The sequence below is a fragment of the Oculina patagonica genome, chromosome 5, assembly GCF_052425735.1.
Source record: "Oculina patagonica isolate OP01 chromosome 5, crgOcupat, whole genome shotgun sequence".
Taxonomy (NCBI): Eukaryota; Metazoa; Cnidaria; class Anthozoa; order Scleractinia; family Oculinidae; genus Oculina; species Oculina patagonica.
In genome coordinates, this window is record NC_135762.1 from 18,349,681 (window position 1) to 18,375,346 (window position 25,666).

Sequence of the window (25,666 nt, forward strand, 5' to 3'; positions counted from 1 at the left end):
TAAGCAAAAAAAGTTCTTGTTTAAATTTCAAGAAAAATGAAAAAAATCGGATGGAGCCACGGATAAACTTAAAACAAGTATCGAAAAGAGGCTGCATACAAAAATTGGGGCTTTTATCACAAAATCTAATCGATCGCTTACAAAAGAACATTGCGGAATAGCTTTTATGAAAATATGCAAATACAGCTCTGGTTTAAATTTCAAGAAAAAAAAAAATTACTTCGGATATCGAGGAGCCACCGATAAACGTAAATAAGGTATACAAAGGAGGCCGCATGCAAAAATTGGTGCTTTTATCACGTATGTAACGATTATTACGCTAACCGGTTGACCTGACTTCAAGGTGCACTGGGTTTAAGGAACACCTGACAAAACACTGGTGCAGACCCAGTGAAATTTCCACACATTGTTACAAATTTGCCTTCATAAAAGAATTCTTTGCCATCCAGGAAAAGAACATTGACAATCTCAAAAGCTATTAAATAGATTTAGTTGAGCCTAAAAGCAGAGCGGCAGTAATTTACTTTTCCCTTTTTGTTAATCCAAATTTACTGACCGTTGACAGAAAAAAATAGAACTTGAGCCCGCAATCCAATGAAACACCCTGATTCATATTATTCCCTGATCAGTGGTCAATTTGAAAAAAATCCACGACCTCTATGAGTTCTACACTTGAGCCCGCGATATGGCCATGTGATACTGGTCAGTAGATACCTTGTTTTGACAGCTGCCAATTGACCATAATATGGATGTCCAATATCAAAGATGTAAGCTGACAGTAACATTTGACGTATGGAGTATGGCCGCAATGTTGCTTGTTGTTGGGAGCATGCGCCCGCAAACCATGGCGCTAGCCATGATGACCATGAAAAATGAAATGCATTGTTCTCCTATTTCTATGCAATATTTCTATGCCTGCATAATGGTTATGGGCTCCGCTTTTGGGCCGCAGGGGAGCTCTACGATAAAATGATCTTTTATGTTTGGAGTACTTGGATTCTCAGGCTGTCAGCAAATCAAAATAATATTTACTGTATTGTAGGGAATTTTTTTTTTTTTTCCCTACAATACAGTAAATATTATTTTGATATAATTTACCTGAGACAATCAGATTTTTCTACTCCTAGATACAACACTGTTACTTATGGAAAGCACTCTTTGTGTTATGTAGGACCCAAACTATGGGGAAAACTTTCTACGGCTGACAGATCAGCCAAGACTCTGCAGGCTTTCACAAACCGTATTTGCAAAAAAGATATAACTCCCTTAATGGACAGCGGCTGTAAGGGATGCATCCTATGCTGCACTTAGTGCCTCTCAAGTCAAAACATTATTATAAGATTTTAACATTTTTTTACACCATAGATTATGATAACATTTTTATATGACTTATATATATTTTTATTGTATTTATATTTAGAATTAGTGTAGCTTTTAGTTTTTAGCAGTGTCCCCTAATTAGTATGGTTTTATTTTCCAGGCTATAAGGCTTTGACACTTAAATAAAGTTTCTTATCTTATCTTATCTTATCTTATCTTTGCTGACAGCCTGAAAATTCGGAAAATTAGTGAATGATCACTATCCAGAATTTTGTTTTTCCAACCTAAATAATTAGTCAAATTATATCATTCACAAGTTGGTTAAAAAAAGCTCAGCAGGGCTAAAATACAGGTCACAGATCACAGGGCACAGGTTGCAGGAGAACATGAACTTGTCAATCAAGTGAAATTGTCAGTATCCAAACAATAGACCAATTCGGCTAACATGTTTACATCGTTGTTGCCACCCAATTCAGATCGTGTGATGATTCCTTTGGGAGGTTACAATTGTTCTGTTCGTTCATACTTCCATGCGCTCAGTTATGTGTGACAAATTGCACAATTGTAACCTCCCAAAGGAATCATCACATGGTCTGAATTGGGTGGCAACAACGATGTACATGTAAACATGTTAGCCGAATTTGTCTATGTCCTGCACTTTCCAAGCCGTCAAAACTGTCAATTTATTTCCTTTTCTATGCCATCTCAGTAACTGCAGCTTGCCAAAGAAATTAATGAAATTGGAAGCTAGGCACTTCTCTTCACTTAACATATTGTAATATATTACTTTTTTCCTTAGTGGCCATTTGGCCACCAACTACTCAAGTTTTGGTCGCCAGTGAAAAAATAATTTTATTCACCAAATTAAGCTGATGCTTTCAATCATTCCTCTCAATTTTAGTCGCCAGGCTGGGAACCTTGGTTCAAATTTAGTCGCCAGCTCCAAAATTTTAGTCGCCATGGCGACTAAAATGGTCTTAACTTGGAGGGTTGTACATATGTTATTTTTTTATTTATTTTTTTGCCTTTTTTGCTTGCTTACAAACAAGAAAAGAAGAATAGCGGAGAAGTTGTTCTATCTCGAACCACATTCTTGTAAACTCTCAAGGGACTGCTTTAATTTCTCAAGGGAATACTTTCCGCTGTGGGTGATCAAAGTGTGTGACTTGTTAAGTGTCACTCTATAGTTGTGCTTCAACACTTCCGTTCTTGTAGAAAGAACGTGACTTGTCAAATTTACAAACGTTATATAACAATTAAAAACGTTAGTAGCCCAAATCTTACGTAACATAACCAATTAAGAATCTGAGGGGTTTAGCGCTCGAAGACAACAAAGTGTAAAACGATTAAGAACGCAATTTGTACTGGTACAAGTCTTTAGGCGCTAATATTAATTTAACCTAAAACGATTAACAACGCAAATTTGTACTGGTACAAGTCTTTCACACACTAAAACGTTGCTAATAGTTAACCAAAGCAGTGCTCGAAATTAGCGGTTGTCCGGTCGTCCGAGACGACTAAAATTGCGTTCAGGCAACCAGTTTTTTAGAAAATTATAGGCCTGGTTGCCCGAGAAAAAAACCGCCGGGCAACCCAAGAAATTACATTACCGTGAACACCCAACAGAATAAACCAAAGAAGTAATAAATTTAAAACACAAAAATAGCTCTCTTCTAATCGATTGCATCCACCACATTTCTTAGAAAAAGGAAATCAAAGGTTGAAACAGTTAATTGGAAGTTTATCAAGTTCAATAAAGCCAGGATAAGCTTGCTGATTTGTCTTCCAAACACATACAGAACTCATAGAAATATTTTGGTGCACGCGTGTTGAAAGTAACTAATTAATTACGCATGCAGATTTGCATGACTTTAAAATTCACAGTCTTGGCGCTTTTCAATGCATTTCTTGCCTTCATCTTGAGTAAAATTCAATTCTGAGCAAAGTTTAATTCAAGTTTCTTTCATATAATTTCAATCTATAGTTCAGAATTTTTGCCTGTTTTAAGCGAACAGATTTGTGACCCACGTGTAATCTAAGACGTATCTTGTCTGGCTGTTGTCTGGGAATAATTTATATTTAGCTGTTTTGAGTTTGGCGTGTTTTACTATACCGCTTCTGAAAGTACAAAAAAGTATTTTCATTAACGTTTAAAGTAAGTGAAAATGTTTTGTTTAGGATGAGCTGTTTCACACCGTTATGAATTGTAAAATAAATGTTACCGTTTCATGGCCTGAGAACAAAACATTTAACCAAAAATTTTGAAAAAAAACGGACAACCAAGCCCTCAGCAGGGCAACCAAACTCAGGAGTTAGGTTGTCCGGCATTTTCCATAAGGACAACCTGGATTGTCTTCTAATTTCGAGCACTGCCAAAGGGAACTCATTTCGTGGCAATTGGTTATTTTTTGCTGAGTTGCACAATTTAGAATTGCAACATCATTCAATGCAGGTGTGAAGTGATAAAGTATTTACAAGTGTTTTTGTAGCTTGTTGTGAAATTACTTCCAGTGGAAGCAGTAAACGCTAAAAAATGTTGCTTCTGTTCAGAAGTTAATGCATGATCGCCATTAAAAAAAACAGCAACTGTTTTACAGAAAATGCAGTCGTTAAAAATGGCATGTGTAGCCGTAAGGTAAAGAATAACGCGAGCTTATGGTAATATCTAAACGAAAATTGACTTTTCAATTATGTGGGAAGAAGATACGATTGCATGACAAGACAAAAGGTAACTCTGTTGTGCATAACCTTTATCGGGAACCCTGCATTAACCCAAGTAGAAATCTTTCTAACTTGAAAGGAAACAACTATCGTAAAAACCCGCAGATAAGCCGCACCTTTTTTCCAAAAATTTTCGCTCGAAAGCGGGGGTGCAGCTTATCTGCCGCAGATTTTCGTTAACTGATGCTAATTTATGGAAAATTATGTAAATAAATATAACATAAAACTACAAGAGAGTACCCGTCATTGCTTTTGCAAGTTTGACAGCTCCTATACTGTTTGCAGTGTCGACAATGGCCTATAACTTTAACAGTAATTAATATTGATACTTTTACGAGCGAGAAAATACCACAAGTATTATTTGTTTCTTTCTAATTTTGCACTTGATGGAAATTTGTCGAACTGATTACGAAACTCTCTTTATGCAACAAGTTTATCTCCAATAGATGGCTCCCAAATATCTTTAATTTGTCGATATGATAGCCACGAAACCCGAACGCCTCCATCGCCATCTTGTTTTGCTTTACGTTCTCGCCCTAGTCCCATATTTCGCGTCCGATCAAATGCCTGGTTACTAAGCTACGAACGTTCTGCAAACGCGTGTTCTTGTTGTTGTGACACAAAAGTCTATGGAAAAACTGCGTTGAATGAAGAAATACCTGTCAACAAATGCCAGAAAAAGATCACCCATAATATGTCAAAGTTGGTTTTCATTATATTAAAGAGCTCAAATTGTGGGTAAGACTGAAGTATTTTCTGTTTCAATGTTCACTGAGTTTCCGTTCGATGAAGAAGACTTCCTAAAGACTCAACTTTGGATTTTTGACTCGACTTTGGATTTTCTTTGATTTACGTTCAAAAAACTTTTTTCCAACATTTGAGTTGTTAAACTCGGGGTGCGGCTACCGGTATCTGCGGGTGCGGCTTATACGCGGGTGTTTACGGTATTTAGATTAAAGGCAAACGTCAAAGTTTACCATTTTTAACGAGCCAAAGTTTATGAGTCGCAAAGCGCCCAGCCGTCGCGACTGACAAATACAGCATTTCCTTCGCAAAAATAAAAATAAAAATGCTTGAACTGAAAGGCGTTTGAATTCTTCCATGATATGTTCGAACAACAATGCCCAGGATAAACCTTCTACTCATACTAACTTCATGCAAAAAAGTCGATATCTCGAAGAGATCTTTGATTCTTTAGGGGGTCAGCCCCGGGGGGGGCACCCTGTATGGGGGGGGGCCGCGGCACCTGAAACCCACCCTATACCAGACCATCTTCAGCTGACTTTGCAACCTTATACTAGACCAGATACCGAAAATCCCTACCCTATTCCAGACTTGCTTCTTTAAAAACGCATCACTGTAAGCAACACGTCCATTTCACCTTGGAAGCCTCTTTCCTTCCGAGTTCCTATTCCACGGACATTCCATACCACGAAGCGGCAAATGATACCCATCAGACCTACATACCCTACCCAGAACCGAAAAACATACCCCACAGCGGCACACCTATATAGCTCATATATGGGAGTGCCCCCCGGGGGTCAGCTCTACATGAGGTTAGGGTTCCTCCCTGCCGACATCCTTTTGCAATATTATTTTTCTCTCTCTCTTTTCTTAAATTGTAATATATGTTATTTATATATCTTAAAAATAAATAAATAAATAAAATAAATAAATAAGTTTTTGGGTGTACATGTGCAGCTAGATTAGGTAAGCATGACAGGTCTTTACTGTTAAAAGAAATATGTTTATCAAATAGTCCACCGTAGTACAAATATACCAAGCTGAGATCATGCTAATTAGCTTTCACATGAGCCGGGATATTTAGTTCCCTTAGAGGCAGAGACTCCTACTATGGAAACTGTGACCTGTGACCTGTATTTTAGCCCCAGGGCAAAAACCCTTTAGTTTTCTTATACTTTATGTTCTTTTGTTGTTGGCTGATATCATCATTCCTGTTATGTATGTTATTCTATGGCTTTGGTAATGCTTCTGTCATAAATCTGCATTCAATGTTACCTTGAGACTATTTTAAGAAAAGCATACTTTTTGAACAGTTTTGACATTAATTATTTTACTGGTCAGTCATAAGCTAAATCTGGTCCAAACGACTCAAAACGACATTGCAACATGAAAGCATGCCTTTCTTTCCACTAGCATCATGGGTTTTTTTCCTACCTAAAAAAATCCTGGAATCAAAAATTTGAAACCCAAAAAAATTCGTCAATCATCCATGTCACCTGAAATCCCAAGTACCCCCTGGGTCATGCAGTAGCCAAGGGTGCTTAAGGCAAATTTTCCACAGGGTTTTCACTCAAATTTCTAAGCATTTTCATGCATAATTGAAGCTCAATTAACCCAATCACTCTGATCTGGGTATCATTTTTTGGTCAAAGATGATGAAGTCAGAAGCGGAGCAAAGGGTAATGTTTGTCACGGCTGGTTTATATATATAAACAATTACTCACCTAGGCCATCGCCACTGAGAGAATCATATGACGACTGCAAGCTAGCAATCTAGATTATAATAACAACAGTTATTAACACAAACTATCATTTGTACTTACACAATCACTTTTAATAATTATATTGGTAAGTGTAGATGGTTCCAAAGCAAACAAATACAATGAACACAACAAGCTACAGTTTATTAAAATGTGCACTCCCTTGGAACTGACAATAAAAACCTCAGGCTCCATTGGGAGTTATATGACCTTTGCGATTCCTGTACAACCACTCCACATCTGGGCTCTGAGGCCATTGGGAGTTGGTCAATTACATGTTTTATTTTATGCTAGACATGTGACACAAGGATATGAGGTGACTTTTTGTGTCCCTGTGTACAGCATGTAAGATTCCTGTTTCAAAAGGATTCTTTGAATTCCTAATTTAGGATTCCTGTGCAAGGATTTTCAGATTCCTGTGTTAACATCCTATAAAAAACATTCTGGTCTTTTTGACCAGCTGTTCATAGCACTTTGGTTAGCTTAAATGCCCGGGGGGGGGGGGGGCACTACCATACATGAGCTATATAGGTATGTGCCGCTGTGAAGGGTATGGTTTTCAAGCAGTTTAGTCAGGGATAGGGTATAGAAATCAGAGAGTTTTGGTCTAGAAAAGGGTAGCATTTGCCGGGAAACCGATCGACGGTATGACGAATATAGTCCAGAAACTCGGAAGAGAAAGAGGCTTTCCTAGACGTAAATAAAATCATCGCGGCATCGTTGTTCACAGATGGTTTTCCATTAAAACACTGATAATGATACAGTTCTAACAAAATGCAAGTCTGGGATAGGGTAGGGATTTTCAGTGTCTAGTCTAGTATAGGGTTGCAAAAATCAGCTGAACATGGTCTGGTATAGGGTAAGGGCTTCAAATTCCCAGCGGCACACCCCCACCCAAAAATATACCGGGTGCCCCCCTGGGCTTAAATGGCACTCCAGTTAGCCTAAATAGCACTCCGGTTAGCCAACAGTTAGCTTACTAGGTAGCTTGCGGTTAGCCTTTTCATTGAGACTAGGAATTTCTGTTTTGCATGCCTCGCATGCCTTGCTGCCTTACATATTTGTAACACTCCTTTCTTTAATTTCTTGCTTAACTAGCTTGGTAGATTAGTTACTGAAAGGAATTGCTCTTCTTTAGTAGAGAAGTTTTTTTAGTGGCTAGCACAAAATGCAGACTGCAGACTGGGCATGGGTACAAAGTGCAGACTGAGAACAAAAGCTGTTTTTCTGAGTTAATAAAGGGGTCCACCATACCTGAGTTTAAAAAGAGGGTCTGAAAACAGGCTTTTTGAAAATAATTTAATTTCCACTATATAGATTTTGAGTAAGGATAATATGCGAGCCAGCGAGCCATGCGAGCCAGAAATCCCAAATCCCAATAAAAGGCTAACCGCAAGCTACCTAACCTAACTGTAGGCTTACCAGAGTACTATTTAGGCTAACCGGAGTGATATGTAGGCTAACCGATGTGTTATTTAGGCTAACCTGAATGGCTCGCATGACTCGCGAGGCATGCAAGCCATGCGAGGAAGAAATCCCTAATCCCAATTAAAAAGGCTAACCACAAGCTACCTAAGCTAACTGTAGGCTTACCAGGGTGCCATTTAGGCTAACCGAAGTGCTATTTAGGCTAACCAATGTACTGCAGGTATTTAAGCTAACCGAAATGGCTCGCATGGCTCGCTGGCTCGCAGATTATCCAGACCCTAGATTTTTGTCATTATCATCAAAAATAAAAGATACCGTAATTATCATTGCTTTCTAAGATGGGAGAAAAAAATTAATAATAGATCACCAGATTAGTTTTAGAGATAACTTACGAAAACTCTGTTTTAGGGGGTCTTTTCAGAGAGTTGTACCATTGCCATGGTGACTTCTTCATGTATGACATCATAATCACCCTTAAAATGTTTTCCAGTAATACCTTCGCATAGTTATTCTAAGTTGTCCGTATGATTTGTTGCACTTACACGTTATTGAAAGTAGGAAACTCTTTTGAGCCACAAGAAAAAAGCTTTTGGCTTCAAGATTATTTATGGGAGGCGCTGTGGCCTAATGGTTAGTGTGCCGGACTCAAGATCGAGCAGGTCCGGGTTTTAGGCCTGGCTGGGGTCATTGTGTTGTGTTCTTGGGCAAGACACTTTACTCTCATAGTGCCTCTCTCCACCCAGGTGTTTGTACTGGCAACATAATGCTGGGGGGTACCCTGCAATGGACTAGCATCCCATTCAAGGGGGAGTAGAAATAATTTTATTCCTAGCCACTTAATGCTACAGAAACCGGGATAAGCTCTGGCAAGTATGGGCCACTTGGCTCAAGGCTTCCCTTTTCAAGTTAATATTATCAAGCATAACTTCATTTCATGTCTATTCTTACCTGTAAAGGTGTAAAATAATCATGAAGGAAAATAGGAGAAGCCATACTGATAGCACTGGTCTCAGGACACAAAGCAGGAAAGGCAAACCAGTAATAGAACTTGTACTTCTTCAGATCCTGAAGAAAAATACACAAAATAGCTTACTTCAAAATTAATGTAGTCTTATCAAAGGAAGCCATTATCTGTAACAGCAAGACACTATTTTAAACAAAATTCCACAAATCTAAATCATCATTTTGATACATAATCAGAGGTAAATTCATATATGTTTGTCAGTATTATTTTTTTCTTTTATTATTTTACAGTTCGCTGTTGTAGCTGTAGCTGTATTTTTGTCATGCATTGTAATACATTAATATGAATCTATAATTATGTGAACCCATTTACCATGGGGGATATGAATCTGGGAATAAGATTATAATCTGGGGATAAACTGTTCAGTATTTTTTTTACATTTTTTTAAATACCAAAGCTTACTCCAAAAATGAGTGGTGTTGGGGGGGGGGGGGCGGTCTGAGCCTAGAGAGTAGGGGTATGAACATTACTGATATTTGAGAGGAACACACAAGTATGGCAGAACAGAACACTGAGGAAAACTATAAATACAACAGTGACTTCTGAGTTAATAACCAAACCAGATGCTCTTTTCTGTACAACTTTAATTTGCACTGTTCCAATATTGATTAGCAGTTTCCTCTGGTCCAGCAACTTGCAAATTCCTTTTAAATTTGCTGGAGCAAGTTCCAATTTCTGTTTGAAATTTGATAAGTTCTGGTTAACCTGTCTACATGTAAGTCAAGAGAAGTTAATGGTCTGAAAGTAGGCTGCAAGTTAATCTCTGCAGAGCTCTACCTGACTTACAGTCCAATAAAACTCAAAGCATTTTCTCCAGAAAGATTACTCCCAGTTTTATTTGTATTGCATTCTCTGTTCCTCTCAAAGTTCTCTTCCACCATATTTCCTTTTTCTTTTTTCGCCCCCCCCCCTTCCCCCCTTTAGTGGTGTAGTGGGACACATCGTGCACATTCGCTGTTCGTTGAATAAAGGTCTTGTGTTTATGAGCAACAACTCTTCCGTCTACAGTCAGGGCTGTGTTATGGAATAGGTTCCCAAAAGATATAAAACTACCAAACTCTCTAAATGTAATGAGTTTAAAATAAAATTTAAAAAAACCCCAGGAGCGGGGGGCCGTACTCCCTAAAATTTACTATCAATGGGGGTGTGCCGCTGAGTCTCTGAGACACTGGACCTGTTCTGGCGTAAAAAAGCTGAATTTGCCACCCTGTTCCAGACAAACATTGCAAAAATAGGTACCCTGTTCCAGATAATATTCACAATGGAAATATATAAAGATAGATATAATACCACTAGCGTATATCACAAAGCGCTCATTTGACTTCATCTGTGACTTGGAGTAATAGCAATGAGGGGAGCGGAGTTTCATAGCTAACCTTGATCTAGCCTGAATTTCAGACATCCCTCTGTGTTCGCTTGCTTGCCAGAAGGGACGTCTGAACACATTTGAGCCTAATGCCGTCCGGTGACGTCACTACCCGAAAACCGGGTAGTGATTTTGATTGGTTGATTTAAAAATTATTTGCATAATTATGTGAAATTATGATTGAAATTTTACCGCGTGAGGATTGTAATTTGAAAACGTTTGGAAAGAGTTCGAAAGAGTTCACCTTCCCAGAAATGAATTTATTAGTCATTTACCTTGAGTTTACTACTTTATTAGTTTACCTACGGATGAAGAATAGTGATGGAAATCGGTAGGTTCTAAGTTGGCGGCATTCGTCGCTTCGACATGCAGTGTTTTGCCAAATTTATATATGTATTCAGTTTTCTTGTTTTGTCAACAAAGCCGCTTGACGCTTATGTCCTGCAGCCTCGATGAGCCAGTGATTTATGAACTCAGTGACCACAGTCAAGTAGGATATTTTTGTATTGAATTCCGTTTCTTGATGCCTCTGTTACCGTCTAAATTGATTCATTTAAGTACTCACAAGTGTTGAATTTTATTTGTCCGCTGCATAACATATTTTATTTTGATCGCTATAGATAAGCTTAAAGCAAATCAGTTCAGATTAAATCGGTTCCGTAAAAGAATATAGCCTGCAGTCGATTAAAATCTCATTCATTTGTCACAAGTTTTCAATAGTTTACTATTAAAACAATTTTATACCCTGTAATCCTTTATTGAAGCGATTTTTCTTTCACAATTTCATGGCCTCGACAGAAACTTTTCCGCATGAATTAAAACCAAAGTGTAGTGACGTCACCGGACGGCATTAGGCTCAAATGTGTTCAGACGTCCCTTCTGGCAAGCAGGCGAGCACAGAGGGTTGTCTGAAATTCAGGCTAACCTTGATCGTGTTAAATCAGGATTCTGGGAAAAAAATTGACCATGTTCCAGAGTCTAAAGCGTGATTTTTATACCCTGTTCCAGAGCGAGAGAGGCAAAAAGCATACCTGTTGAGCAGCACATACCGTAGAGCCATTATATGGGATAACCCCCCCTGAGGCGGAGAAACCATACTTTCTAAAGCGACATCATCTAGCACTTTTGTATGTACACATAATTACATGTATTATATTAATACAAGCAGTTAGCTTTTCTTATTATTAGTTTGTGTAGTTAGTGTTTTTTATCTTTGTTTTCAATAATTGTAATTTTTATACTTGAATGGAAACACCATGTCAAACTTAAGTTTCACCACCACTAACTGAAGGGAACACTAGAAGTTAACACATACTCACAGCAAAGGTCATGAGCACAAACTGACAAAGGACTGATGGGTCCTCTACAGCTTTGCCTGATTGTATAGAATTCCATATCTACAAAAAAAAGCAACAGTTTTAAGTAAATGGTTCAAATCCAGCAGTACTGACAGGTATCAGTTGTTTGTCTTGTGCCATGGTTTGGGTCAGACTATTTTTGGAAATTAGGTACTGTTAGTGACTCAAAGGATTTTGAAAACCTGCATAGTGGGTCCTGAGGGGGGAGTATAAATCCCATTTTCCCAGCATACATTGTATTGTTTTCCCAAATTTTCAAAATCCCAGTACAAGTTCTATTGTTTTTCTGTGTGATTCCCATTCCCAGTGACCCAAATCACATTTTCCCAATGAAAATTTGCCAAAATCCCAGTTCTCATTTTTCAGGCCCCTCTGCATAGAATTCATCTTCAGAGTGAAGTGAAGTGAAGACTGAGTTGCTTGTCATTCAATGGTGTTAAGGCTCTGTTTTTCCTTAATTTTTTAATTTAATTTAATCCATTTTCACTGCACAATACAATTTTAAGAGAATATACAAACAATGAGAAAATTAAAATACAACTATATAAGGGAAAAAAGACGCAGCTAGGAAAGACTAGAAGGGAACATTAGAACCATACGTGCTAGTCCACTCAAAGATACCTAGTACATAAATTATATAAAATTAAATTTAAATCAAAGAGGTCTATGACCTACTCGTGAATGCATTAGATATATTTGAATCGTTCCTTTGAACAGTATAGTATCGATGGAAAATATTCATTATAGGGATAATAATAATAATCAACTTTATTTAAAGAAGGTGAACATATAATTACTTTATTTCATCATTTTAATTGCTTAGTAGACCGATGGCTCAGTGGTACAGCTCTGCGTTCTAAAGCGTGTGACCCGGGATCGACTCTCATACCCTGTGCCTCAAATTCTTTTTTCTTCTTATTTTTTTTTTCCACGGATATTATATACAGATCTGTCTTGTATAGAGTTTCGTTACTCTTTTACTGATTATCCTTTAATAAATCGTGCCGTTCTCTAAGTAAACCTTCCCAGTCTTTTAATAACACATACATAAAGTCACTGGTCATCGTTTCCGAATGTTCGCCATTACTATAGAAGGAAAGGCAATATTTCATCGTTTGGGAAACGATGGTTTCTCATTTACAGGGGTGAAGTATTTTCTACACTTATTTCTTTGAACTGATACCTTTGTAAAACTGTATTTTTATTCACAGCCGAGGGAAACGAAATTTCGAAAGCGCCCGTGAGCATACCTAATTTGCATAATGTTAACACATGGATGGAAGGATGGACGGATGGCTCAACTTCCCCACTATACTCGTTCATTATGCATTCACGAGTAAAAAAAGAGAAAATTTAAGGAAAAGGAAAAAAGAAAAAAAGTTTTTTAAATGTTAATTATCAAAGACAATAGCTCAAAAAAATTCATGAAAACAATCATGTGTATGGAAGAAGAGGGTGTGTTAAATGCATCATTGATACCAAATGTCTGAGTGTTTCAAAAACTGGCAGTTGGGTATAAGTTTATGGCAATTCAGAGAGAACAATTTCCCACTTTAGTGGCAAACTGGTTTATCTAGTCTAGGTTTACTAAGCCCTAAGCCACAGTAGTTGGCATTTATATTTTTATAGTTTTGTCTTGGATGGGAAGTAGGTGTGGGGTATTTGTAAGAGACTGGGTACAACTCCATTCAGTCCTCTCCCAGTTAAAAAAATTCTCTGGAGCAGTTTCAAAGCCACCTTAATTAAGGTGGCTCTGAAACCACTCGGGAGAAATTATCAATAATAGATCATTATTCAATAATAAATCAAAGTGCTCTTAGAGCCACGACTGAATTTTTTTTCACCAAGTTTTACATAATTTTGGTTTTCATATCTTGAATATATATGAGCGGCAAATGTTCAAACATTTCTTTGATGCAATTAAAAAAGCAAATCAAAGTCTCTTCGAGATACCGACTTTTTTTGCATGAAGTATGAGTCGAAGGTTTATCCTGTGCATTGTTCTTCGAACTTATCATTACAGTTGCTTTGTAGTTTAGTTTAATAATTTCCTATCTTGGCGGAGGAAATGCAGCCATATAATTTTGTCAAAAATGGCTCGTCAGCGCCGGGTATTTATACACATATTCCTCAACATCACACAAATAAACAGTGCAAATTTCACCGAGATCTGACAATTCTATACTTTAAAATTGCAAGGACCTTTCAAGGCAGTCAATTACAGCAGCGAAATTAGCAAATGAAACAGCAAAATATGCGTTCGACGTTTTGTTTTTGCGACGCCATATTTGAATTGTTATACTGTAGGTAGACCGCTGTTCAATGTGTTCAAGGCCGTATCGTTACGATTGCTCCACGACAAAGCACGAAAAAATAGGATATTTCCGACTACTGTCGGAGAAAACATTGCGCATATAATTGCGGCGTAAACAAATCGATACACTCAAGCTGCGTTTTGTCTAGGCTCTGCGAGGGTCGGATATCAAGACAGCTTCTTCGTGGGCTTAAGAAGGATTAAACAAAAGCCATTTATATAAAGTGAATGCTTTCGAATTAAAATTGAAGATGAAATACGAAAGAACTGTGCTGTCTTTGACTGAAATTCCACTCGAACTGCGTAGATACGATCGCATGTTGTAAAGCCGATTCATGCAACATTGCTGTCAACGCGAGGTCACGTCCCTAACGACCTGGGCTGATGACGCAATAGAATGGCGCTTGTAGCGACCAAATTTGGCCTAATTTTTAACCGCTCCTAAGCTAAATCTCTTGCATTTGTTTTAACTTCAGTAATATCTTTGAAAAGAGTGAGATTTTTGGTATGGTTTATTTTTGACATTTGTAATTTTTAAACGATGTAAGTGCTAGTGATTATTTATTCGTGTTTTAGCGTTAGTTACGCAATCCATTGTTTGTGCGACGCTTTTTATAGATCGCCTTTCAGGCACATGTGCGTTGAGATAAGAAAGCTGACATGTCACTTTTAAAATTGTTATATAACGTTTGTAAATGTGACAAGTCACGTTTTTTCCATGAGATCACAAGTGATCACCCACAGCGGAAAGTAATCCCTTGAGAAATTAAAAAAGTCCCTTGAGAGTCAACAAGAATGTCCAAATTTTGCCCACGTAACTGCTATTCTCCTACTTTCGCTTGTAAATAAGCTAAAAAGTCGAAAAAACGAGCAAACATGGGTGACAATTGCAGACAATCGGCGGTTGACCCCACAATGCCTATAACATTGATATAAACCAGGCATAATTAATCGATGATCAATAACATCAATTGGTAATCAATGAGTAATCAGTTGATTAGTCATTGATTATTGGCGATGATCAATAAGTAATCAATGATAATTTTCTTTTTAACTGCTGTTCCTGTTGACGAAACTACGGCTTCATTAAAGGTCAAATAACCTTCCAGCATGTCGAGACGTAAATAAGTGCAATATTTTACTTTACCCAACTCTTTATTCAATGACAAAACAACCTAACAGGAACCAACCAGCCTGAAAACGAAAAAGCAAGTACGCTGATAAGAATCAAAGTTCTACGTGGTTCAGGTTATAGATTTTGTTTAGTTGATGTTCATCAGCAGTTACATTACACACCAGAATGAGATGATATTGATGAATAATGAATGAAATCAATGACTAATCAATGCAATCAATGACTAATCGATGCAATGGATGACTAATCAATGACCAAAAATTTTGTGGCCTATCGATTAGTCATCGATTACTCATTGATCATCGGCAATAATCAATGACTAATCAACCGATTACCTATCGATTACCTATTGCTTTTTCACTGTCACGCAATAAAAAATAATCAAACCATTCAACTACAGAAGCATGAATTCAAATATTATAGATGATAAATAGATAAACAATTTCTCCAAGTTTGGGTCTGTGCGGGACCGCGCGATTTCGACCTTTCCACGATAAAAGCAGGGAGCCGCCAAACTGTGTCCGCCGAGGGACACAGTATGGCGGGAGAAACCACTGGAACCATGTACAACAGGGCCACCTGGCTAAGAGCAGTACACCACAAAACACCACTAATACGAAATGCAATCAGGGGAGGCCCAAACAAAACAGCGCACGCACTCAGCGATCACAACGACGGAGAACTCAAAAAAATGCTGTAAAAAGAGGACACCGGAGTTTTTTTAGTTTATCAGCCTATGACAAAATTGAGGCCTGATTTTGATTTCAGATTTTATGACGTAACATGAAAACCAAGAATTGATTACTCATTGATTTCATTGATGTCATTGATGTCATCGATTAGTTATGCCTGGTATAAAATCTTTTCATTTTACGTGATTGAGATTGTCGGATTAGCTCAGTCGTGGACGTATACAAAACATGGACCGGGGTCCATGGACCACCCCTGTGGACCCGGTCCATGGACCACCTTGTGGACCCGGTCCATGGACCACCTCTAATTTTCGAAAGAAAATCAAAGTGTAGAAGGGTGACCCTATTTGGGGTAATGGCGGAATATCCTAAAACGCGGAAAGAGGGAATATCCTAAAATGCGGAATTGTGAAACATTAAAAAAAAAAGAAGCAACAACAGCAACAAAAACAAACAAACAAACAAAAGGAAAATTATAATTGCTAACTTTCTCAGACAGCGATAATAACTAATAAGGCTATCCTTCGAAGAATACTCGAGTGATCAACTAGGAGGATTTCGTAAAATTACAAAGTTCTCGTCCCGCCCGAGACAATGAAATGTATAATTCCGAAGTTCGTTAACGAAGCCGTTAGAAAGAAAACGAAAGGGCCTGAAATTTACTGAGTTCGTACTGAGAAATTAAAAAAAATAAAACCCACAACAAGGGGTTTCCAGATGGTCACCCATCCAAGTACTAACCCCGCCCAACAGGGCTTAACTTTGGCGATCAGACAAGAACCAGTTCTTTCCTTGTGGTATCACTCCAAGACGAAGCCAAGAAAGACTGACAAGACTCATGCAAATAAAGAACAGAAATACCTGGTTATAATGGATCTTTTGAACAATGATTTAACTGGACTAACACTGTTATAAGCTGATTTACGCACTCTTTCCAGATGATACCACATGGAAAGCACAGGTTCTCATCCGATCGCCAAAGTTAAGCCCTGTTGGGTGGGTTTAGTACTTGGGTGGGTGACCATCTGGAAACCCCTGGCCTTTTTGTGAATTTCCTTTTTATTAATATGTCAGTACAAACTCAGTTAATTTCAGGCCCTTTCGTTTTCTTTCAAACGGCTTCGTTAGCGTACTTCAGATTTATACGTTTCATTGTCTCGAGCGGGACGAGAACTCTGTAAAATAACGAAATCCTCCCTCGATCACTCGAGTATCCTTCGAAGGATTAAGAAGATGTATAAAGAACCCTTCGTTTAATTTATAGGGTATATTTACTTTTTACTGGTTTTCTACTGCTAGCAGCCGTTGTAAACAAGTTGGATTTTCTGTCACGGCAACGAATATCCGGTGAATTTGTCTTGTTGTCTTTGTCACTCATTTCAGCTGTTTCATTTTTTTCGGCGGTTTCGTTTTAGTGGTTTAGCTTGTTTTGGTTGTTTCGTTTCGGTGGTTTCATTTCGTTGTTTTGGGTTTTGGTACCTGCCGTCCATTTTTACCCTGTCCCCATTCTACACTTTGATTTTCTTTTGAAAATTAGGGGTGGTCCACAGGGGTGGTCCATGGACCGGGTCCACAAGGTGGTCCATGGACCGGGTCCACAGGGGTGGTCCATGGACCCGGGTCCATGTTTTGTATACGTCCGCTCAGTCGTGTAGGTTTCAGGATGGAGTGAGAGAGGTCGTGAGATCAAAACCCAGAAGTGTCTGTTCCTTTTTCCCTTTTTTTCTGTTTTTACCACGCAGCACTAAAATGGTTTGTTTATTCTATCGCTCCTGTATACATTGGAGAATAAAAGCATTTACATGTAAGCCGTAAAGTAATAACGCTGTAAATAAATATATCAGAACATATAGACTGATTCAGGTAAGTATACGAAAGAGATCGATCAGTGCATCGCAAAACTTGTTTATCGTATTTGAAAATTCCGACGTAATCTTTGCAAATATAGGAAACTATGTTATGCAAGGAATCTTCTATGTATAGTATGAATGCGCGAGTTTCAGTTTCATGGCTTGTAACGCATGCAAATATCGCATGTTGCTTCGCTTTGGCGGCTCTTAATGTCCACTTTTTCGGAGGTCAAGTACCTTCTACACATAATTTTCAGCCGCATTTTGTTTCTTTGCTTTTGTCTTCCTTGTTAAACCTTAAAAAAAGCCTTATTACGGCCGCCTTCCTACACTCTTACTTCTCTTATCAAAATGTTTACCACTGATGGACCAACCAACCAACCAACCGACCGACCGACCATGTGAGTGAAGTCGGGCTACCCACTATACTCCTTCATTGAAAATTCAGTCGTAAAAATGGGGATCACCAGACTCGTTTTTGAGTTTTAAGCACAAAGTTAAAATTAAGGGTGTTTTTAACAGGTTAAACTGTTGCTATGGTTACCAGTGATGTCAAGAAAATATCACAACTTGATTATCAATGATTGGGCATTTGTTTGATACCTGCATTTTTTAGCAGTCACTGATAAATGTTTGTAGCAATGACCCATCAAAGTATGAGACCTGGAAAGTGCTGGAATCTGTTGAGCTTCAGTCTTTATTTGTATTTGCACCAATAGATGTTAATTGTAGGTGAGCCTGCAATAATATCTTCTTTTGTTGAGAAGGTATGCAAACAAGGCGAAAGGGTCAAAACATCGGTTAAAACAATGCAGAATGACCCTTTCGCCTCATTTATGTGTCAAACCACAGGGAACTGCAAAAAGAGCTATTATATTGAACCTATCAATATTAAGCTGGAGAGGGAGCTCCATGCATAGGTGGGGAATTAAACAGAAAATATTTGCCTGTAGTGAGAACTTTTGACCATTTTAGTACACTTTCTAAAACAAAACAATTATCAACGTTTAGTGACCCTTTTAATCACCTAAAAATGCCCTTGGTTTTTGCATTTTCAAGAACAGAAAATTCCAGCCAAGTTCAAATGCTCACATATGCCTGGCTTCCCCCTCCCCAGTAAACTTGTGCTTGCACAAGTTTAACAGTTTAACAGTCCTCAATCAAAATGACCTGAGCTGACTAATTCTCATTGCCACATCACCTGTTGTCCAACTGACTGGATCAGCTCCATTTTATTGTAGGTTCTAAAAGCTTCAACAGTGTTTGTATTGATCAAAATTCCTGACATGGGAAAGGTTTTCTGAGGTACTGGCTTCTCACTGCAAAAATGACACAAAGCATACATTAAATAAATACAACTGTTTCTTGCAAAGTGCCTTGAAAAGATTGAAGAAAGATCTACCTTAAGATAGATCATTTTAGTCTTCAGATCAAAGCTGTTATTTTGACACCAATGAGTTGTTCAATCCTATATGAATCCAGCCAAATGAACAAAGCAACATTTGGCTTACGGTACTTTGCAAAATGGTACATTGCGAAACAGTACTTTGCGAAATGGTCCTTTGCGAAACGGTACTGTAGGTAAAAATATTAAATGGGGCAAATAAACATTGATTGCAAAACAGGTAGAAGTCGACCCAGGTTTGCATGACGGATAAATGTGATGCCTGGGAGGAAATGAAGAGTCTTGCAACCCATTTCTCCGTTGAACTGCATGAAGTATCTTCACTGGTTCGCATTGAATGCGACCCTGGAAAGATAACACATTCCCCGCAAATAAAAAATAAACAAAATTCCTGGACCTTCTGTGAAACTTTCATTCAACCTTAATAAACGTTTGCCATGTTAAGAAACAGACTTTTAATGTGTTCGTTTTCATGACTACACATAACAAGAAAGCATGACAAACATGACCATCACGACCTTTATTTACAAAATGGGGCGCTGGGTGGCGTAGATTCATGCACTGTCACATAACAAAGATAAGAAATCCTAGGGGGCAGAAAGATTTCGCTTCCTTCATTTTCGGATGACTAAAGTGAGAGTAGTGCTTTTACAGACGTCTTTATTTTTTATTTTTGATGTTGCCTTCATTCACGTTTGGCATTATGATTCGTGTTTAACAATAAATTATTTCGCGACACGACAAATTTCGATTCAAAAGCTTCTTATGCTGGCACGCACGCAACATTCAATGCGAACCCGTTAAGATATTGCATGCAGTTCAATGGAGAAACGGGTTGCAAGACTCCTCATTTCCTCTCAGGCATCACATTTGTCACGCAAACCTGGGTCAACTTATACCTGTTTTGCAATCAATGTTTATTTGCCCCATTCAATATTTTTACCTACAGTACTGTTTTGCAAAGTACCATTTCGCAAAGTACCGTTTCGCAAAGTACCATTTCGCAAAGTACTGTTTCGCAAAGTACCATTTAGCTTTGTTTCGTTTCGCAAAGTACTGTAAGGGAAAGTTCATTTAATATGACAAGGGGGGGGGAAGAAGATATTGAGGGGGGCTCTGAAAAAATTGTTGGGCTAGGAGGGCGGCTCCGAATATTTGTATACTACAAAACCAACACATGACATCATCAGATTACTAACATCTTCCTGGCGAACATTTTCAGATATGGAGCCAGCCCAATTAGCTACTGGAGCTTCGTACTGCGCATGTCCCAAATCACAACTACATGAAAACGAGGCTCAGACAAATAATCCTTCTTTGCAATGTAGTTTCTGTTTAAAAGTAACCTTTTGACGTTTAATAATGCTTATGTTGGCATGGGCAATATTTTTATTCAGTCAGGTGACCTGTCAATCAAGTGACCTGTCACGGGACTCGTCTGAAAGGTCAAGTTGTTAAGAAATACTGTAGGTTGTTTTGGAGAAAAGTATGACACTGTATGAGACAGTTACATCTTCACAAGAAGCATTTCAATGCAGGGAACCAGGATTTTTTCAGCTACTGGATCTTTGTTCTGTACATGTCCCAAAGCACATGTGCATGAAAACGAGGCTAAGACAAGTGACCAAATTTTACAGTATAGTTTATCACTTGATTTTAGTATAGGCCTAAATTGACCGTGTTTGTGATTAGAGACAAGAATATCAAACTTTTTATGCTGTTTAATTACATGCTTTCCGACATTTGTTGTTTACATAATTTGTACATCCCACTCTAATTCACTGAATGTTTTCTTGTTGTTTGTCCTTCGTATTCGAAGATGACCATAAGACATCTAGATTCTTTGGTGAGTCCGCAGATGGCTGATAAGGCCAATCTGGGCAAGGAAGCCTCTCCCACATGTTTTCTTAGAATAGTGCTAAAGGTACATTCGTCATAGATAAGCTGACAGAGATTCTGCTAGTAAATCGTGTATGATGTTTCTCTAATCCATCCATTCCTTTAATATCTCATGCTATTTTGCGGTAGTTACATTATAGATAAGTCAGTTACAGTTACCACCGCAGTTATACAAGCCTGTGCAAGCCAAGCTTGCCTTTGCACACTTACAACGACCTGTGCATGCAGTCTTGCAGGTGCAGCGGATGAGTTCGTAGCAAGTATCCTTCATCTGGGGCTGTGTCGTCCAAACTGGAATCCAAGCCTTGTCATTACATTGCCAGCCCCATTCAGAAGGGCTTGGAAGAACTGGTTGCGTTAAAATTGTTTGGGCCCAAACATATCCACCTTGATACACTGCACGCTTTGTGTGTTGTAGGAGTGCCGCTTGGGTTGGTGGAATCTTTTCCAGGGTCCTAGACTTCTTAGAAAAGAGTTCCTGTCTCTCTTCATTTACCTTTGCCAGATTACTTGTGCGGTCGTATAGAAGAACAACAAAACGTTCAATCACCGCCAAGGAAGCATCATCAACCACTTCAGGTAAGGAGGATAAGGCAAGCAGAGTAGATGTTAGCTCTGGGAATACATCCCAGATGTCCCATGCCGTCTTCTTTCCTCTGCCCGCGAAGAAGGAAACGGTGTCGCATCCAGTTAGGGCGTGGAACATGGGCAAAACTGCAGCTCTTTCACGCCCTAACGATGAAGCAATGGCATGGGCAGCAATGTTCTGCAAGTGTTTCCCTGTGCCATATGCGACCCACAGTTCCTCTGCTGGGATGGTGTTTACAATGGATGCAGCTAAAACAACTACGCCTGTGTCGTTGGTCCTAATCATTATTCTCTGATGTCCACAGAGACTGGCATCCAAAACGTGTACCATCAGACATGTGTCTGCCTCTTCATGGGTGCATGGTGCAAGGCTAGCCAGGTCTATTCTGTTGGTGGATGACAAGACACTCTCTCCAGAAGTGGTATACAACTCCTTGTCACGGGGTATCTCCATTGACACAACGTAGCTTGCTAATAGAAGAAACAGCTCATTCTTGTTCTCATCATTTCGAAGAAAGCCTTTCCAGTCTGTGGGGATTTGCGTTGACATTGTGACTTGACGGCGCTGACCAGTGCCTCTTCTTTCGCGCGTTGCTTTCTTCAGTGATCCCTCTTTATACACGTCCCACACCAAATCTACTCGTTTCACAGACTGGAGCTGTCTTGCAATGTAGGGACCAAACACCGTTTGGCAGTACTCTTCAAAGGTACGTACCGTTCCTGGCGGCAGCATCTGGACAATAACTGCTCCATCCAGTATGATTGCATCTGGAGTTGGCTGTCCTGTCTTTGGGGAAGCAACAGCCTTAAGATCGGCCTTCTGCCCTTCTATCTGCCTTCTGCCCTTCTCTTAGCTGACCTAGGTGAGATAGGGAGGGTGGCCACGGCTGGTTCTCGAACTTGTAAAACTCTTCCAAATCTCCATCATGACTCTGGCATGCAATGTAAAGCCTAGAGAAGAGGGCGCAGTCCTCTTTGAGAATTCCAATCTTTTCCTTATCTTTTGAGGGTGCTTTCTTGCTTGAAGTGGCGAACATCTGCAACTTGTTCTTTTTGATGGTGCCTGTCACCGGCTTGCTTCGGTCGATAAACCGTTCCTGAACGAATGTGTTAAATTGAGCCTCTCCGATCGAGATAACATTTTGTACTGTGTTTATGATGGTTTCGTCTGGGACATCTCTTGTGTGCACTGCTATGAGATCTTTGCTCTTTTCACAGAAAGGATTTCCTAGCTCTTCGAGCGATGAGGCAACGTTCAGGACATCTGTTGCAAATGCGGCTTGTGTAGCTGGTGTTTGTTCATGATGTTGATACTTTGGTGTTCACGTTGAATCTTCAAATTCTTTTGTCATACGCGCTACTTCCGGCCCACCTACCATCCACCTTCTGAGTGCTGCAGGGTTCTCTGTCAACCCAACTGCTCCTCCCTCTCCCTTTACTTCTGAATTTAGCTGCTCATGGGCTTGATCAAGTGCGATGGAGGAGAGCAGCCACTCCGACTTGTGTACCACAAATGATCCATGGCAAAACTTTTGGAACACATCTCGATGTTGGACAGGAAGCTCACACATGTCCCGAATGTGAACTGAAAGCCACCTTGCGTAATTGATTTGGTCCAGGGCAAACATCCAAGGGATAATCTTGATCAGCGCATAAACATAGAGGGCAAAGTCAGCTTCTCTGAAAGCTCGAGCAAGTTGCAAACAGCAAATTTCAAAATGAAGAACTCGATCCCAGTATAGAAACAGTGGGTACTTTTTTGACATCTCTTCTTTCCACTCATCAAACGACTTCACTTCTTGACCGTCAGTTACGGTGGAAACGTATACCTGTTAGGCCTTATGCTGCAGAAGGTGAAGACTGGCAGCCGTCACTTGATGCGCACGCCTTGTTCTTGTTAGGTGGCTTGCGGTGAGAAACGAATTGGCCACACCTGAGTTGCTACACCTGCCGTGGATAGAACCTCCGTCCACCGCTACCATCCATCCATTCCAAGTGCTATAGGCTGTCACAAGGAAGCCCACCGAGCAAACAAAGTGACCCCGTAAGACCGGCAAAGCCCACTGGACGCTAGCCAGCGCAAACAGGGGCGGTCGAAGGCAAACCGGAACTGAGCTGGACACATGGGCACGGCAGCCCGAGACGTCAAGAGTGTTTGATCACGCCAGCGAATGGGCGCCAAAAACATAGGAAGAAGAGTAATGATGGCAGGCGAGGAGGTCAGAGAAGATGCAAAGCACGGACGCCGCCCAAGACACTGTATCATGTTGGTTGCACTCTTCCCTTGAAAGCAGTTCATTAATGTTCTCCAACCAGTCTTTCTCCTCTTCTTTTCCACGATCTGATGTAATTGGATGAGATTTAATCCTCCCTGTTATCTTTGGAGCACAAAGTTCAGTCGAAGATACTGTCACAGGAGGTACATCACAGTAGCATGAAGGAAGTTGAGCCACTTTCTTAGAACTGCTGCACTGGGAGGGATCAAATGTGTCAATGTTTCTTTCATTACCTCTCTCTTCAGACGTTGGATGTTGGGCAAGAGAAATAGCAGTGCCATGGAATGAGTCTTTGGAGGTGGTCGAGCTAGGATTATGGTCAATATTGTCCACTGCCGCTGTAGTAAACAATCCGTTGCGTAGTTTGGATGGACAAACGACTGCTTCTCTCTCATACCTTGTTGTGACACTGTTAGCAATGTCTGTAGAAATAGATAGTACCCTGTCGTAAGAGATACACATCCCAAGTTTAAAAAAGGCATCAATGAGAGATCTGTCCCTTGTTGCTCCATGGATTTTTAGAGCTGCGTAGATGGGGAGGGGACACTCTTTTTCTCGTATGTGATGGTTGGTAGACGGCTCTTTTCGAACACGGATGCGTGAGATGCTGTTGAACATGAGCAGCTGTGCGATTGTAAGAGATGCCTGATTGGGAACTATGTCTGCACTTTCGGCAGCAGTTTCCTTGTTGACAATTGATGAGCCTTTAAGAATCGTGTCAATCAGAATCTTCAGAGACACAGGAATTGCATTCTTCTGACAGTTTGGTTGGAACGCTCCATTGAATGTGTTCTTCACCCTTAACATGTCTCTTCTGACAATGTTTGCAGCCTCGGCCAGGTGACACGCTTCGGAGTCTTTCTCTTTTGCTTGTTTAATCATGCCACCAATATCTTCCTTTAAAACGAGAACAACATCTCTACCTTGGTTTACAGCTGTTTATTCTGGAAAAGTGGTTAAGATTCTCTCCCTTAATCTAGAAGTATTAATTCTTTCACACTCAACCTCTAGCTCCTGCAGCTTTGAGAAAAATAATTTTCCCAGTTCGCTCATCTTAAACACAGGAATGTCTTCATCTCCTTCTTCTAGAATCTCATCGATATAAGAAACCACCTGGGCAAAAGCAAGCTCATCTAAATCTGAGATTGTGGTGTGCGACTTTTTCAAGGTGGCCGACCTTTTATCTCTTGCCCGATTGTACAAAGAAACAAGGCATGCTGTGTGATACTTAGCATCCAATGCCACCATATCGCGATTCGACAACTTAGCTATCAGCTTTCCATCATTCAAGAGAACAGCGCAATCTCTAACCTTTTCAACCACCTTACAGGTTTCCGCTTGATGAAGATTCGATTTGCTGTCAGGTTTTTCACAGAAAAAGCAGCAATCTTTAGTGCTAGCCTCTTTAATACTAGATCTCCTTGACTTAATAGGACTACCAGCTTCATCTATCGATGCTTCAGCTAACTTTCTCTTCTTTGCACGACTTAACTTAGTGTTACTGAAACGATCTCTGCAGTATTTGTGCCACAACGCCTTGTGATTAGCTAGTGTTTCCTCTATTCCTGTGCCTTCATCAAACAAGTCAATGTTAATGTCCATTGGCAACAAGCCAAGAGTGTTAAATTCCTTTATATTGTTTGCGAACGACCTGTACCCGACACCACTGTCTTTTCTTTTTGAACTTGCAGGGCACTGTAAATGTTCAATCGAAGGCTTTTGACAGATGATGCAATACCTCCAATCCATGATATTTGGTTGTTTAACATCAACTAAAATTGCATGA

At 39.6% G+C, this 25,666-nt stretch overlaps 1 protein-coding gene and 1 pseudogene across 1 annotated transcript in view; one reads left to right on the top strand and one right to left on the bottom strand.

Annotated features, from left to right (window-relative positions):
• LOC144653124 (ubiquitin-like modifier-activating enzyme ATG7) overlaps positions 1 to 25,666 on the bottom strand; it is a 77,982-nt gene that overhangs the window by 28,914 nt on the left and 23,402 nt on the right. Inside the window, exons 3-6 of the mRNA XM_078513041.1 lie at positions 18,914 to 19,031; positions 11,683 to 11,760; positions 8,922 to 9,038; positions 6,510 to 6,558 (exon numbers count right to left, since the gene is read on the bottom strand). Coding sequence (XP_078369167.1) covers positions 6,510 to 6,558; positions 8,922 to 9,038; positions 11,683 to 11,760; positions 18,914 to 19,031 — 362 coding nt within the window. The remainder of the gene's footprint in view (positions 1 to 6,509; positions 6,559 to 8,921; positions 9,039 to 11,682; positions 11,761 to 18,913; positions 19,032 to 25,666) is intronic.
• Positions 16,794 to 16,914, top strand: LOC144655761 (5S ribosomal RNA; annotated as a pseudogene).